The 18,002-nt window shown below is 42.8% G+C and overlaps 2 protein-coding genes across 2 annotated transcripts in view; one reads left to right on the plus strand and one right to left on the minus strand.

The window, feature by feature from the left end:
• The window catches only part of LOC144511708 (titin-like), a 301,563-nt gene that overhangs the window by 75,810 nt on the left and 207,751 nt on the right, over positions 1–18,002 (plus strand). The window lies entirely within an intron of this gene.
• LOC144511684 (uncharacterized) overlaps positions 1–18,002 on the minus strand; it is a 124,767-nt gene that overhangs the window by 20,790 nt on the left and 85,975 nt on the right. Inside the window, exons 12-17 of the mRNA XM_078241919.1 lie at positions 17,431–17,739; positions 15,846–16,169; positions 11,812–11,890; positions 9,272–9,360; positions 7,678–7,730; positions 4,801–4,953 (exon numbers count right to left, since the gene is read on the minus strand). Of these exons, the coding sequence (XP_078098045.1) occupies positions 4,801–4,953; positions 7,678–7,730; positions 9,272–9,360; positions 11,812–11,890; positions 15,846–16,169; positions 17,431–17,739 (1,007 nt within the window). The remainder of the gene's footprint in view (positions 1–4,800; positions 4,954–7,677; positions 7,731–9,271; positions 9,361–11,811; positions 11,891–15,845; positions 16,170–17,430; positions 17,740–18,002) is intronic.

Here is an 18,002-nt window from a genome sequence, read left to right on the forward strand (position 1 = left end):
ACCAGTATTTTACTGTGAAAGTTCCTGTCTTCAGAGAAAGACACTCTGCCTTCAGAGGAAATAAAGTTTCACTCTGAATACTTGTGGTTGAATGTACTTTATCAGAGCTGCATGTTTCACACTGGGATCTTTATTCTCGATTGTCTAGTTTCACACAGTGATCAAGCTGTTGGCTAAACAGCTTTGACTCTTCGCATTCTTCACTGTAACCTTTATCGATGTAGACGTTATTTTGGCCAGTTTGGTGCTCTGGCCAAAATTTATCTCTCCATCAACATTGCCAAGAAACAGATTATCTGGTGATAATGGGCGTGATTTTCCAGCTGCACTCGCCATGAAATCCGGAAAATCCCACCCCGAGGTCAACGGATCCTCCCATGGTCTGCCCCCCACCCGTTACTATTCCTGTGGCGGACGGAAGGAGAAACTTCGCCAATTTTACTTTGCACTTTGTGGGATCTTGCTGTGCACAAATTGGCTACTGTGCTTCCTGCAGCAAATCTTCCAAAGTACATTACAGGCAGTAAGGTGCTTGGGGATGTTCTGAGGCGAAGGCACTGATAAATGCAAGCCATTTTTTCCAGTTGTTTAGTGAAGGGTTTTACAGTATTCACCGACACCGTTTGACAGCTCCACTGCGTATATGAGTGAAGGTGGAAGGACAAGTTGAGAAGACTGTGAAAGAAAAACACATTTCAGATCCTTGGGTTTATTGATAGAGGGACAGAGTTACAAAAGCAAAGAAGTTATGCTTCACCTTTATGAAGCATTGGTTAGTCATCCATTGTGTTCAGTTCTGGGCAGGTAAATGCACTTTCTAAATACAAGTTATTGTTGTGGTGCTTTGTTTGTTCTCATTGTATTGACAAAGTTATAGTTGCTCATATTATCATTGCATTTTATTTGTTTGTAACATTTAGAGTATAACGTGCCGCGTATCAATCCTCATGAACATACAGATACAGTGAAACTGCTGTTTCAGTTTTAACAGATAACTGCTCAAATTGTACATCCATTTAAAATGGTTGAATGAGAATCTCAGACTAAAACAAGTTGTATCTGTTTGAAAAAAAAACTCTGTGATGACAATGAGTAAAGCTACACGCACTTAGAAACAACAGCAAGAATTTGAATAGTATTACATGTGATATACTACACAGAAACAGGCCATTCAGTCCATCTATTTATATAATCCTCAGGAGCCCACTCTCATTCTATCTACAGCTTATCTTTCTCATAGAATCCCGACAGTGCAGAAGGAGGCTGGGATTGGTGTCTATAATTCTGCTTCCTCATTCTAATCAGGAGATTGTTGTGAAGGACCCCGAGGAAACCCACGCAGACACGGGGAGAACGTGCAGTCTCCACACAGACAGTGACCCAAGGCCAGAATCGAACCCGAGTCCCTGGCGCTGTGAGGCAGCAGTGCTAACCACTGTGCCACCGTGCACCCTCACCTTTCTGTTTCCTTTTCTCTCACAAAATCACCTCCTCCACTCTTAAAAGCATCAAAACTATTTGCCTCAGTCTCTTGTGGCAGAAAGCTCCACAGTCTATCATCATTCTCTGAGTAATGTTATTGCTCTTTATTCCCCTGTCGGATGTATTACTAACTATCTTGTGTTAATCGTCTCCCAAAAATGGGAGTATTTTCTTCGCAGGTATCCAATCCAACCTATTCAGCATTATAAAGACCCCTGTCATGTCTCCACTAAATCTTCCCTTTTCTGATGAAAACTACCCTACCTGTCTAATCTTTCCCTGTGGCTGCACCATCCCCATTCTAAAACATCCTTGTCAATCTTTTTTTGTACTTTCTCCAGTGTTTCTTTGTCATTTTTACAGTCTGGACACCAGAGTTGTGCAAGGTGCTGTGAGTGCAGTCTAACTAAGGTTGTACATAACCTGGCTCCTTTTGAATTTGATCCCACCAGAATGAAATCTCAATGCTTTGTCAACACTTTAATTGTTTTGCTGACCAGTTGTATGGCTCCTAATTATTTGTTAACCTGTATCTCTAGATTTTCTTGCCCTTCTAACTCATTTCAGAAGCTTATTGTCGAAGGTAGAGATTGTTTATTATTTCAAAGTGCATCATCTTGCATTTATCTAGAGGAAATTTTATTTGTTACTTACCTGCCCAGTCGGCAAGTTTTCTAATCGATTTCTGTATTATGTTATACTCTGCCTCAGTGACAGCCACACACTCAATTTTGGCAGAACTTGCACATTTTCATAGGGTTACTTATTCCCAAGTCCAATTATTTATGTACATGATAATTAACAGTGATTTCCATCCTGATTCTTGTGGGATATCACTTTCTATCTTCTTCCAATCTGAATAACTGTTCTTTTCTCAATTCCCCCCACTCTCTGATTTTTATTTTTTCCACCAATTTGCTGTGTTTTCAGCTTTTAGTTGAAAGGCAGCGGCGTTGTGGTATTGTCCCTGGACTAGTAATCCAGAGACCCTTATCCTGAAAACATGACCCCGAGTTCTGGATTCCCTCACCAATGAGAACATTCTTTCCGAATCTACCTTGTCTCACCCTGTTAGAATTTTATAAGTTTCTATGAGATTCCCTCTCACTCTTCTAAACTCCAATGGATACAATCCGAACTGACTTTGTGTCTCCTCTTCCGACAGGAGTCAGCCTGGTAAACCTTTGTTGTACTCTCTCTATCACAAGCGCATCCTTCCTCAGATAAGGAAACCAGCACTGCACACAATGCTCCAGGTGTTGCCTCACCAACGCCCTAGACAATTGCAGCAAAGTATTCACATTCCGATATTCAAATCCTCTTGCTTTGAAGGCCAACATACCATTTGCCTTCTTTACTGCCTGCTGTACCTGCGCGCTCACTTTCAGTGACTGATGCACGAGGACGCCAAGGTAGCGCTGAGTATCCGCCTCTCTCAATTTACACCCATGTGAATAATAAGCTGCCTTCCTGTTATAATCCAGGTCAGAAACTCCAAGGTATTTTATGAGGTCGGCTTGGACAATAAGTTTTGGATTTGAATTTGGCGAGGGTAACATGAGATGTTTCACTTCAAGTATGATTCAAATGACTCCCAAGGGAGCTTTTATCAAACAAAGTTTATTTAAGAATACAGTTAACACATAGAAAGAAAATTAGCAATAACTTTTACCAATTACAAACAAGAAAAATAAACAACCGTGATATTGTATCAATCTGAACAATTAAATGCACTGTTCCAATACAACAAACCTCCTTCAAAACATGCACCTGCCACAAGTTTAGCACAGAAAATGACAATGTTCACTTGATGCTGGAACTTAGTCCTTTGGTTGGATTCTGCAACTTTCTTGACACAGCACGGACAAGCTTGAAGCTAGTACAGCTTCTCAAAACACCAGGGAGAGAGAGAGAGAGAGAACGCTGCAGCCAGTCTGAAGTAAAACACCTTCTCAACCAAGACTGAAAGTGAATCCTTGGATTTCTCTGTGGAGGAACCATTTGACTTTTAACTGTCAATGAATCTTCCCACAACACTTCAAAAGATCGTAAAATGCCAGAAAATGCATTAGACCCAGAGTCAAAATAAACAACACCTCATTTAATCTATTTAGGCAGCAAAAAAGGACTTCTAAGCAGGCAGCTGGTGCCACAACAAAAACAAAAGGCCGGCTTACAAACTGCAGAGAACATGATTTTTTAAAAATCATTTCTTAAAGGTACAGTAGCGTCACATTGCTATTATTGCTACCAAAATGGATAATCTCACATTTACCCACATTATACTGCATCTGCCATGCATATGCCCACTCAGCCTGTCCAAATTACACTGAAGCATGTCTGCATCCTCCTCACAGCTCACCCTCCCACCCAACTTTGAATCATTTGCACACTTGGAGATAATACATTTAGTTCCCTCTTCCAAATCATTATTATATAACGTGAATAGTTGGGATTCTCACACAGATCCCTGTGGTACCCCACTAATCACTGCCTGCCAATTGGAAAAACATCCATTTATGGCAACTCTTTGTTTCCTATCTGCTCACCAGCTTTCTATCCATCATAAGACACAACCCTCAATCCCATGTGCCTTAACTTTACATAGTAGTCAGTGATGTGAGACCTTGTCGAAGCCCTTGTGAAAGTCCAAATAAACCACATCTACCAGTTCTCCTTTGTCAACTCTACTAGTTCCACCATCAAATAATTCCAATAGATTTGTCAAGTATGATTTCCACTTTGTAAATCCATGCTGACTTTGTCTAATTATACCACTGTCTTCCAAACGCTGAGCTGTGAAATGCTGAGCTATGAAATGGACTCTCGCAGCTTCCCCAGCACTGACATTAGGCTCAGTGGCCTATAGTTCGCTGTTTTCTCTCTACCTCCCTTTTTGCGGGCTTGCATTAGCTACCCTCCAATCTGTAGGAACCAGTCCAGAGTCCAAATAATTTTGGGAAACGTCCACCAATGGATCTATTATTTCCAGGGAATCCAAACCGGGAGCTCATTGTTAACTGATTAAATATGACAATAAAACCAAATTGGCAGCAGCAGTAAAACTGGAGGGAACAACTCAGAGAGTACAGACGAATTGACAAAATAAGTCTGTGGACAGTTCATCGCAGATGAAATTTAATTGCAAAGTAAGAAGGAATAATATTCATCGCGTGCTCTACATGAATACTATTCCTAATGAGTTATGTTAGTATAAATTGCCATTTCAGATTCATCAAAGTTTGTGTGTTGTTCTTTGGGAGCTATCATTGAATCTTGACACATCCTCATTGTTAAACAACTGCCTCGACCTCTCACCTCTTCAGGCTTTTGAATCTGCAGTGTTGCATATGTGACTCCATCCTCATTGTTAATGAACCGGACATTTAGCTCGCTGTGTGTTTCTGCTGAGTTCCCTCGATTGTGCTTTACACTGGCATACACAATGCTCCCTTCTACAACTGCCAATTGCTGCAATATAAAAAATAAAGATCCAGATTATTTCCATTTAACTTGAATGGTGATTTGTGGAGAAATCGATTTCTAGATCATTGCAAATCAGTTTACAAGTGATCACAACATGAGATAATCTATCTCCAGCGGTGAAACACATCATTTGTCCCAACTCCACATAAACCTGTCCAGTTAATCTCATCAAAATAATGTTCAAATCCTTTCCTTCCCATGTGCTTATCCAGCTTCTGTTTGAATGTATTTCAGCTGTTTGCCTCAACTGTTCCCTGTGGTGGAAAATTCCACATTCTGAACATTCTGGGTAAAGATGTTTCTCTTGAATTTGCTGTTAGATTAACCTTTTTTATTGGCACATGGGATGTGGGCGTCGCTGGCTGGGCCAACATTTGTTGCCCATCCCTAATTGAACTGAGTGGCTTGCTCGGCCATTTCAGGGGGCATTTATGAGTCACATATAGGCCAGACCAGATATGGGCAGCAGATTTCCTAAGGGAAATGTCCCTAAAGGACGAGATGAGTTTTTACAACAATCGGCAATAGTTTCACGATTATCATTAGACTTTTAATTCCAGATTTTTATTGAGTTCTGCTGTGGTGGGATTTGGACCCAGATCCCCAGAGGATGATCCTGGGTCTCTGGATTACTAACCCAGTGACAATACCACTGCACCACAATCTGTTATTAATGACTATCCACTATTTATGGTCACTGCTTTTGGTCTTGCCTGCAAGTGGAAACATCTTTGTTATCTCCACCTGAATCTTGAAGATCTCAATCAGATCATGAATCAGAGAAGAGAGGCCCAGCATGCTGAATCTCGCCTTAAATTTTTAATTTTCCAAGGCAAAATGTGAAAAGGAATTTTGCTGCCATCCAGCGAAATTGTACCTCGCGCCCTTGACAGACCAGATTAAGCTTTTAGGGTTTTAACTCGGCCTTATTCACCCTTTAGCAAGGAAGTCTGCCTCCCACATGGTGGCGTACTGGTACATGGTATGCACCATTATATCTTTGCGTATCTTACATATAATTCATACACCAATCACAAGTCAACATTTGTTCAGAACTCATTGATATCCAATTACAGCGAATAGTTCTGACTACTTCATTTATGATGTGGAGATGCCGGCGTTGGACTGGGGTAAACACAGTAAGAAGTCTCACAACACCAGGTTAAAGTCCGACAGGTTTATTTGGTAGCACAAGCCACTAGCTTTCGGAACGCTGCCCCTTCATCAGGTGAGTGATCACCTGATGAAGGGGCAGCGCTCCGAAGGCTAGTGGCTTGTGATACCAAATAAACCTTTTGGACTTTAATCTGGTGTTGTGAGACTTCTTACTGAACTTCATTTATGTCAGGTGAATATAGTTAACCAGTTATAGCCTTATATTTAAAGTTTTAAATTTACTTATTTATTAGTCACAAGTAAGGCTTACATGAACACTGCAATAAAGTTACCGCAAAATTCCCCTAGTCGCCACAGTCTGGCGCCTGTTCGGGTCAACGCACATCTGACCAGCACGTCTTTCAGAATGTGAGAGGAAACCAGAGCACCTGGAGGAAACCCACCCAGATACGGGGAGAATGTGCAAATTCCACACAGGCAGTGACCCAAGCCAGGGATAGAACCTGGGTCCCTGGTGCTTGAAGCAGCAGTGCTAACCATTGTGCTACTGTGCTGCCCCCTATATGCTGGTCTAATTATAATGATTCATTACTAATCAGGCTCGCCTACATGACTACACAATCCAAACATCCACACCTGCTTGCTATGGCTTGTGATTATCAGAGTTCTCCCCCTCTGTCTCTTGGGCAGCTTGTGTGTGCTGCCCATCTGTAAGTGTGGGAGCTGCACTGAAACATCTTCACAGCAGTTTCGCAGTGAACTTGTAATTAATTCAAGGGGAACACTACTGCATTCAATGATGCTCATCCCTTTAGAATGATAGCATCTTTCATATTCCTATCTCACAGTAGAACCAGCAGCGATCCTAAATTAGAATTTGCAACATCCACATTTAACACAAAGAAGTATATTTATTTGGAGCTTCAGCATAGTAAAATGCCCCAAGACCAATGGCAGCTTAACCAGGTACAAACTGAAACTACATCAAGGAAGAAGATATGAGTGAAGGTGACTAAAATCTTTCAAAGGTTTAAGGCAATGCCTTAAAGGGATAATGAAGTGATGAATTAGTCAGAGAGAATTCCAGAGCTTAGGGACACGATGGGTGAAGTTACAGCAAGGCCAAGCTCTCATCACAGAACAGGTGGACTCATTGGCGTTTGATAGCATTTTCTTATTCTTAAGTTTTGTTCTGTTTTGGCAGTAATACTTGAGACATTACAGGAATATACGAGAGTGTAAACTGAAAAATGTCATCAAATCCAAAGTTGGGATGAAATGATTAACGAGGTCTCATTTCTGATGGTAAAGCTATCCAATGAGATTAAAGATTGGAGCCAATCCAAGGTGTGGTTCAGTCAAACAGCTTCAATACATTTAAGACAAATCTACAGAAGCAAATGTGAGTGAAAGGAACAGAAGCTTATAGTGGTCGGGTTAGATAAAGAGGGATGGGAGGAGGCTTGTGTTGAGCATCAAATCCAGCATGGACCAGTTGGCCTGAATGGCCTGTTTCAGTCCTGTCAATTCTATATCATCCAGGTTTGAAAATTTCCAGACATTAGTCAGAGAACTCATACTTCATCTCCTCACCTGATTGTCATTAAGATTATCGTTATCTCTTCCGTGGCTTATGTCATTTGTATCTGAAAAATGAAAATGTTAACATTGAAAAGGCTTTAATTGGAATGGTAGATATGCTTAGAATGTCTAAACTGAACATGTGTTGCAGGGTACATGGCCCCACATTGATTAGCATTGAAAGAAAGGCAAATGGGTTGTTATCTTTTGCTGCAGAGGGGTTTGTGTATAAAATGGGGAATTGGTGAGGCCACACCTGGAGTGCTGTTTGTAGGTTTTGGGCTCCAGGTAGGACATACCCACCCTTGGTTCACTGCGCTAATTCCCGATACGGAAATTGTGTTATGAGGAAAGATTGAGTAGACCAGGTGTAATAACTCGAGGCAACTCAATGTGGTAAGTTACAAACTAAAGGATTTATTGATTGAGAAGAACTCAATACAATGAAGGGTTTAATGGCACAACGATACAGGCCGACTCCTAACAATGTCCTGGCTTCAACAATAGCCTCCAGCCCCCGGGCTGCATGCCCTCGCTTCCTATAGGCTCCCGATAGACTTGTGCACTTGCACTCTATTGGTTACGGCCCAGTCACATGGCCCCTGAAGGATTGCGCAATAAAGGGGCAATGGTACCACACCAAGCCGATATTCTCTGCTGTTCAGCAGGATGAGCGATGATCTCATTGAAAAACAAAATCTTAATTGACTTCACAGGGCAGATATTGAGAAAATGTTTCCACTGACTGGAGAATCTAGAACACAGAGTCCATAAGACCATAAGATATAGGAGCAGAATTAGTCCATTCAGCCTATCGAGTCTGCTCCACCATTCAATCATGGCTGATAAGTTTCTCAACCCCATTCTCCCTCCTTTGATCCCCTTCCCAATTAAGAATCTATCTATCTCTGCCTTAAATCTGTCACAGTCTCAGAGCACAGCGTGGGCCCATTTACTGAGATTGGGCGAGATTACAGAAGGTTCTGTATCTTTGGAATTCTCCATCGCAGAGAGCTGTGAATGCTCCACCATTGAGTGCACTCAAGTCAGACATGGATAGATTTTTGGGAGCTTGGGGAACTAGCCTGTCACACTGAAAGATCACTGAAAGATTTCCCTCACAGAGCTAAGCAAAGAAATGACTTGGGGCGGAATTTTCCTGTCCCGCCCACATTGCGAATCGTAGCCGGCAGGAAAGAAAATTTAAAAGGTCTGTTGGCCTGGGTGGGAACTTCCAATCTTGGGCCATACACAGCCAAAAGAATCCCGCCCTTGGTCTTAAACAGACCTACATGACCCTATTGAATGGCGGAGCAGACCCGATGGGCTGAATGGCCTACTCCTGTTCCTATTTCTTATTGTCTTATGGTCTCTATCGTTCTAAACCCATGTTGAGTTTCACTTTCTCCAGAGTTCACAGGGTTATTTGTTGTTTCCAAACAACAGCAACAACTTCAATATTCTTCCATGTTGAATACATCTATATTAAAATGTGCAGGATACCAGAATCAGAGATGTTTGTTGATTGCAGCAAATTAGGTTCTCTTTATATTCTTCAGAAAATTATTGTAACTTAAGAAATGATTCAGGAGAAACAGAAACTCACCCTTGTCGATTCGCCTCCGGTACAAAAGCAGAGAAACAGCGAACACCACAAGAATGGCCCCCAGCACCCCGAGCACAATGTAAATCAGACTGTGACACAGAGAATAGGAAATGAGCAGTGTTGGACTTTACAATCATAGAAAGTTTACAGCACAGAAAGTGACCACTTGGTCCATCATGTCTGTTGTGTTAAAAACCGGCCCCCCAGTGCAGTCCCATTCTCCAGCATTGTGTCCATTGCCCTGCAGATTATCCAGACATCTCTGAAATGAGTTGAGTGTTTCTGCCTCTACCACCCTTTCAGAAATCTGCAGCCCTCTGGGTGAAAACATTTTTCCTCATCTCTCCTCCCATCTTTCTACCAATTTCGTTAAATTTATGCTCCCGAGTCACTGACCTCTCTGCTAAAGTAAACTGGTCCTTCCCGCCCACTCTATCTGGGCTGCTTTTAATGTTGTCCATCTCAATCAATTCTCCCCTAAACCAAGGACAACAACCCCAGCCGACCAATGTTTTCTTCTTGGCTGCAATTTTCCAGTCCTGGCAACATCCCTGTAAGTCTCCTCTCTGATACATCCTTTTTGTCATGAGGTGACCAGAACTGCTCACAGTCCTCAAGTTGTGGCCTAACTAACATTTTATATAGTTCCAGCATAACCTTTCTGACCTTATATTCCAAACTTAAACTAATAAATGAAAGGATTCCATGTGCCTTCTTAACCATCTTATCAACCTGTCCTGCTACCTTCAAGGACCTGTGGACACTCACTCCAAGGTTTCTCACTTCCTCTACATCTCTCAGTATCCTCCCATTTATTGTCGACAGATTTGCTTTGTTTGACCTGCTCAAATGCATCACCTCACACTTCTCTGGATTCTATTCCATTTGCCACTTTTCTGCCCACTTGACCAGTCCATTGATATCTCCCTGCAGTCGATAGCAATCCTCCTCGCTATCGACCGCATTGGTAATTTTCATGTTAATTCTCCCTACCTTACGTCTCAACCATTAATATATGCCAGAGAAAGCAACCTAGCATTGAGCTTTGGAAACAGCCTTCCAGTCACAAGAACAGCCATCAACAATCATCCTTTGTTTCCTGCCACAATTGATTCTTGGCCATTTGTTCAAGGAAGTGGGTTTTGAAATTATATCGCACTTTTCATGGCCTTTGGATGGTCTAAAGAATCTTACAATCTTGGAAGTACTTTTAAACAACCACCACTGTTGTGATATGGGAGATGTGGCAACCAATTTGCACACCGCAAAATCTCAGAAACAGCAGTGAACTTTGACCAGATCAATATTGGCCATTTCTTCAGAGATTTCCTTGTCTGCTTTCTCTGTAGATCAGAAGTGACCTGCTGCGTATTTCCAGCAGCTTTTTCATCGTTAGTTGGTATTTTTTCCTCATCACCATTGTAACCTCTGTGTTTACATTGGACAACAATTTCTGCTCTTTCTGTGTGTCCCAACTATGTTAGGGGTAGTGGGTTTTAACAGAAAAAGAAAATACCTGGTTTGCACACGTAGATTCAAACAAACACACAACAGGTTTTATTGAAGAGTTGCTCTCTGCACTGCATCAAGTACAAAACTGACAGTAACACAGCAGCCTGAGCACGCACCCTAATGACATCACATCAAATCAACCCTTTTTAAAACTCACACCTTCATTATGAAGCAAACACAACAACATCCCGCCAAGGTTTCTGATCTGAGAGTTATTGAAAAATGATGCCCAGTCTCCCGGATCATCAGAGACTGGACATATGACCCAAGATGTGTGTCAGGACCTTGCCGATGACCCAACATGATGACCTCCATGGGAATTGCCTCGGACGTTGGAACTTCCAACGGATAATTCTGCTGTTCCCTGGGTCCCTCTGTGAAAATCTTCAGCTCTGGGTAAGAGTCAGACACTTCAAACAATTCCATGGGGCTTAACTGGATAGTTACCCAGGAAATGTTAGAGTGAAAGAATCAAGTTTAATTCCTGGGTAATCACAGAACTGACCCCCGAATAATCACACTGACCCCCTGGAGTCCCCCCAATCCTCTGATTAACCCCCTGACATACCAACTATCACCCCACACCCCGACTATCTCCTGTCACTTCATCAAACTACGACCTCACCCAACTGCCATCCTACCCATCTCACACACCTATGACCTCACTCATCTGTCTTCTCACCCACCTACCACTATTGCCTCCTGCTACCAACACATCTATCCACCTGTCTCCCGATCCATCTTTCACCCGACCCACCTGTGGTCCTACTGAGTTCCGATGGAGTTCTCCGAGGGACACTGCGCTCCACAGTTCAGGAGAATCTGGACTTGGAAGATCAGGCAAGAAATGTGGAGCTGAGTCAAGGGTGGAAAGCTTCAAGCGGAGTGGCAATCCAACAATGATTGCTGCTCTGTGACTGGCCCAGGACAATAAATGAAATCCATCCTCGCGCCAAAGTTGTGAAAGAGGATTTAATCACTCACACAGAAGCCATGTCATTTAAACACTAACAATAAAAACAGCGTACCTTTCGGCAAATTTGTAGTTTGGAATTGAGGAATGTGTTGGCGATACTGTTAAAACGTCACAAGGATTTTCAGGTCCAACTGAAACAAGGAAACAACATTCAGATCAGCCTCATTTTCATTGTCGTGAACCGAGAGAGTCACATTGTCAAGTGGCACCTCGACCTGAGGGAGAACCACGTTGAGGGAGCACCTCTTCTTGGGATGTGGGTGTCGCTGTTTAGGCCAGCAATTATTGCCCATTCCTAAGTGCCCTTGAGAAGGTGGTCATCAGATGCCTCTTGAACCACTGCAGTCCATGTGGTGTAGGTACACCCACAGTGCTGTGAGGGAGGGAGCACCCATCGCATCTATGCCAGTCAAAGACAAACCACCTGACTATTCTAATCCCATTTTCCAGCACGTGGCCCATAGCTTTGTGTGCCTTGGCATCACGAGTGCACATCTAAATACTTCTGAAATGTGAAGACACCAGTAAAACTTGCCTATTACTCCTGGAAGAGGGCCATGTAATCATTTACATTTAGCTGAAAGGATGCATGGATCAGCAGTTCAACCAGACAATAGCACCGTCAACAGCAGAGCGCAATCTCCGTGCTGTACAGTGATATCAACCCCTTTCTCGGAAGGAGAATTTGAACTCACAACCCATTGGTTTCAGAAATCAGGCTGCTACCAACTGAGCCCCTTCTGACACTGACATATTTGAATATTAAACATTCAAACTGGTTATAGTCCTCATTAATTCAGGACTATCGTTAGTGTTTATGTTAACACTGAGTAATTCAGTGTTTAGAACATGGAATTCTGAGATTTTGAGCAGCATTTTGTGATGATAGAATTTTCTGGCAAAGAAGGAAATTTGGTCCATTGCCCTCCATCGCTATGAAAGAATTTGCCATTTAGAATCAGAGAATCCATGCAGCGCACAAGGAGGCCATTTGGCCCATCGAGTCTACAGCGACACTCCCATTGTCGTGTCTTTTCCCCAAATCCTCCTAAATGTCTGCTCCTTTTTAGCTTCCCTTGTGAAAGCTGTTATTTATTCTGTTTCTAACGCAATCCATATCTTAATAATCATTTGCATCAATAAAATTCTCCCAATTTCTCCCGCTGTCCTTGTTGTGATGATCTTAACTGGATTCTCTCGAGTATTCACTCACTTACTACTGGAAATAATTCGTCTCAATTTATCTTATCAAAGCTTCAAATAATTTTGAATAGATTTAGCAGACTATTTCCTTCTATTCTAATGATTCTTTGCCGGTGTTAGCTGTTGGGAGCACTCTTGTATCTGCAGCCACAAGGATCTGTGTTCTCGCCCTACTCTAGGAATCAAAAATCAAAGCTGAAACTCCTGTGCAGTACTGAGGAAGTGCTGCACTGTTGGAGGTGCTGCCTTTCGGATGGGATGTTGAACTGAGTCCCCAATCTGCCTGCTCTATGGGCGGCATGGTGGCACAGTGGTTGGCACTGTTGCCTCACAGCGCCAGAGACCCGGGTTCAAATCTGGCCTTGCGTGACTGTCTGTGTGGAATTTGCACATTCTCCCCGTGTCTGCGTGGGTTTCCTCCGGGCACTCTGGTTTCCTCCCTCAGTCCAAAGATGTGCGGGTTAGGTGGATTCGCCAAGCTAAATTGCCCCTCAGTGTCAGGGGGAACTAGCTGGGGTAAATGCATGGGATTATGGGGATAAGGCCTGGGTGGGATTGACGTTGGCGGAGACTCGATGCGCCAAATGGTCTCCTTCTGCACTGTAAGATTCTATGGATTCTATGAAACTATGGATGTATAAGATCGATGGCACTTGATCTCCTGAAGAAAAACAGAAGCGTTATCCGAAATCACCCGGTGATATTTATCCCTCAATCAAAAACAGGTTATCAGTTCATTATTTTGAGTTTGCTGTGTGTAAATTGGCTGCTGTGTTTCCTGCCTCACAACAGTGACAGTGCTTCAAAAAGCATTTCATTGGTTGTAAAGCGCTTCGAGAAGTCAGATGACTGTGAAAATAAATGGAAGACATTCTTTCATTTTGTAAGTGAGACCTCTTAAGATGCTATCATTTCACATCAACTCTTCAACTCTCTATCCTTACGATTCATCCTAAAGCAAGAGACATCAGCTAAAGATTGTTATTCACAATTTGATCTCCAAGAAATGGGAACAGGAATGGTTAATGGAGACCTTGTCAGTCAAGTTCTATTTAATATTAATGGGATTACTGCAACATTTAGACATGTTTGGGGAATATTTTATGATCCTGATATTTTCAATCAATATTTTAATCAGTAACTTTGTTCCGAGTTGTTGAGGGACAAAGCAGAGTGAATTTTGTCAGTTGCAGTCATTCAGAGAGACATTAGGAACCGAACCAGCAACCAGCTTATTTAGAACTTAGAACATAGAACATAGAACAGTACAGCACAGAACAGGCCCTTCGGCCCACAATGTTGTGCCGAGCTTTATCTGAAACCAAGATCAAGCTATCCCACTCCCTATCATCCTGGTGTGCTCCATGTGCCTATCCAATAACCGCTTAAATGTTCCTAAAGTGTCTGACTCCACTATCACTGCAGGCAGTCCATTCCACACACCAACCACTCTCTGCGTAAAGAACCTACCTCTGGTATCCTTCCTGTGTCTCCCACTACGAACCCTATAGTTATGCCCCCTTGTAATAGCTCCATCCACCCGAGGAAATAGTCTTTGAACGTTCACTCGATCTATCCCCTTCATCATTTTATAAACTTCTATTAAGTCTCCCCTCAGCCTCCTCCGCTCCAGAGAGAACAGCCCTAGCTCCCTCAACCTTTCCTCATAAGACCTACCCTCCAAACCAGGCAGCATCCTGGTAAATCTCCTCTGCACTCTTTCCAGCGCTTCCACATCCTTCTTATAGTGAGGTGACCAGAACTGCACACAATATTCCAAATGTGGTCTCACCAAGGTCCTGTACAGTTGCAGCATAACCCCACGGCTCTTAAACTCCAACCCCCTGTTAATAAAAGCTAACACACTATAGGCCTTCTTCACAGCTCTATCCACTTGAGTGGCAACCTTTAGAGATCTGTGGATATGAACCCCAAGATCTCTCTGTTCCTCCACAGTCTTCAGAACCCTACCTTTGGCCCTGTAATCCACATTTAAATCAGTCCTACCAAAATGAATCACCTCACATTTATCAGGGTTAAACTCCATTTGCCATTTTTCAGCCCAGCTTTGCATCCTATCTATGTCTCTTTGCAGCCTACAACAGCCCTCCACCTCATCCACTACTCCACCAATCTTGGTGTCATCAGCAAATTTACTGATCCACCCTTCAGCCCCCTCCTCTAAGTCATTAATAAAAATCACAAAGAGCAGAGGACCAAGCACTGATCCCTGCGGCACTCCGCTAGCAACCTGCCTCCAATCCGAAAATTTTCCATCCACCACCACCCTCTGTCTTCGATCAGACAGCCAGTTACCTATCCAATCGGCCAACTTTCCCTCTATCCCACACCTCCTCACTTTCATCATAAGCCGACCATGGGGGACCTTATCAAACGCCTTACTGAAATCCATGTATATGACATCAACTGCCCTACCTTCATCAACACACTTAGTTACCTCCTCAAAAAATTCTATCAAATTTGTGAGGCACGACTTGCCCTTGGCGAATCCGTGCTGACTATCCCGGATTAATCCGCATCTTTCTAAATGGTCGTAAATCCCATCTCTAAGGACCTTTTCCATCAATTTACCAACCACCGAAGTAAGACTAACCGGTCTATAATTACCAGGGTCATTTCTATTCCCTTTCTTAAACAGAGGAACAACATTCGCCATTCTCCAGTCCTCTGGCACCATCCCCGTGGACAGAGAGGACCCAAAGATCAAAGCCAAAGGCTCTGCAATTTCATCCCTTGCCTCCCAAAGAATCCTAGGATACATTTCATCAGGCCCAGGGGACTTTTCGACCTTCAGTTTATTCAAAACTGCCAGGACATCCTCCCTCCGAACATCTATTTCCTCCTATTTCAACTATCACTTACCAACACTGTTGATCTGTGCCACATAACTGCAATTCTCCCCTGATCTGTTGATCACTGACACTGAAACCATTTCACTGGATTTTTCTTCCTGGTGATTTGAGGCTGTGCAGTAATATTGATGATGTTGCTGTGTGAAGGATTGACAATGTAGATCCAGTTTATTGGTGTCAGAGATCTCTGAATCTTCAGACGGGGTCTTTTCATACCATGTGTACTGAATGGGAAGTGATCCCTGGACAGACTCACAGGAGACGGACACTGAGCCCCCAGAACATGAGGCATTTGGTGGTGATAGAAATTTAAGTTCAGGAACAGACACGGGTTCTGTGGAAAAGACAATCATTAACGGATTTTCACAGTAACTTCATTGCAGTGTTAATGTAAACCTAATTGTGACACTAATTTATAAAAGCTTTAACAATAAACTTTAAAATTTTAAACTTTAGAATTACCAAAAAATTAAATTGTTTCATAGTCCCAATATTTCTACACCTCATCCAGGGTGTGAGGCGGAAGGGGAAGTGTTAGAGAGAGAGAGAGTTGGCAGTGGGAGCTTGGCCGAATGCAGGTAGTATCTATTGATTGCTGTCATGAACAGCAGATATTCATGATAGCAGATTAGTTAGTAACAATCATTGGAGTGTGACCTGAGATAGACTGTGGATGTTTGCTGAGATAACGGAGACTTAAATATCTTTCCAAAAATCTAATCTTGACCTGAAATCCACCTCCGCTGCCAGTTGGAATTGGGAATTTGGCGCTCAGCCAAATCTCCATTCACAGCAGCGGGACTGGATAATTCCAGCTGCGGACGAGTTTGGTGAATTCCAGCCATTGTTTGGAGTTGTATTTAACATTTAACAGTAAGTACCGTTTAACACTTAAGTGTGAGTACTGTTTAAAGTCGAGGGCGGGGTTTTATGGCCTCGAATGAGCGAGACGGAAAATACCGCCCAAGGTCAACACCCTTGAGTCTGCCCCACACCCGCTCCGATACCATGGCGGGCGAGGCAGTAAAATTCCGACGTACGTATCATCCAAAGGACATGAGCTGGGAGATAGAAGCTATCCACTGGCAGCAACTGGAATAGTTAATTGGGGAAACTGGCTTGAACTGGTCATTTTGTACTGAGTCTCTTTGTTTTTGAACATATAAATTTAGACATTCTCAGTGCAAACAGCACTGGAGTCTGCCTTCAACCGAGTGTGGACGTTTAATGAGCTGAAGGAATTTACTACAGGGGAAGAAGTGAGCTGTTGGTGAGTATCTGGGGAGTATCCCGGAAGTGGGCAAGGTCTATTATCCAGGCATTAGGAGCAAGGGTGAGGTCCTTGCCAACTTGTTCACCAGGAGAACGGGGTTCAAGGTGCAATAAAACTGACCCCATCTCTCTGGATCATTACTCTTGGCCTCTGAATTACAATTCCTGCAACATAATCATTGTTCTAACTGCCCTCTAGCTGCCAGACTCTGCACTGCTGTGGAGCCTCGGGATATCGGAGCTGTCAATGTCTCCTCCCAGGTAAAGCACCGATCAGACATTTCAGTCGAGAGTAATAAAGATAATCACGGAGAACAATGTACCGTCAGATATTTGTAGCTTTACAGGAAACATTGAAAGGAGGCCGGGCTTATCAATACCACAGCTGTACCATCCTGCATCTCCTGAATGAAGATCCTCCATAGTAACAACAAATAATGCTTGTGTCTTGTGATCTGTGATCGACATTCTCCCTCGCCGTCCATCTGGATCGTCTGATTTTACCAAAACAGAGCACTGACGACTCCAAGTTTTCACATGTGACTGAGACAATTTGTCATAGTGACAATCTATAGTGATCGATCTTCCCAAAACTCCTGTTACATTATTTTTTGCCCACAATGCACTTGCAGCTGAAAAGACAACAGGTCAAAAATTGAACTGAAAATAATTGCTTCATACAAACAGATATATTTCAATAGGATTTACCACTGTGTTCAGAGAAATCTCTCCAATACACCTTCTAATGCAATTGGATACTTCCTTGTTTGATATCGTTGGGCACATTGAATATGTGCTTCCGGCGGATTGATAATTAGACAACCATATTGAGATTGTATCCCAAGCCCTTTATAAAGCAAGACCCTGAGTGGTTCCATTAATCTTTTAGTCTTGG

Source organism: Mustelus asterias, chromosome 25 (assembly GCF_964213995.1).
Source record: "Mustelus asterias chromosome 25, sMusAst1.hap1.1, whole genome shotgun sequence".
NCBI classification, from domain to species: Eukaryota; Metazoa; Chordata; class Chondrichthyes; order Carcharhiniformes; family Triakidae; genus Mustelus; species Mustelus asterias.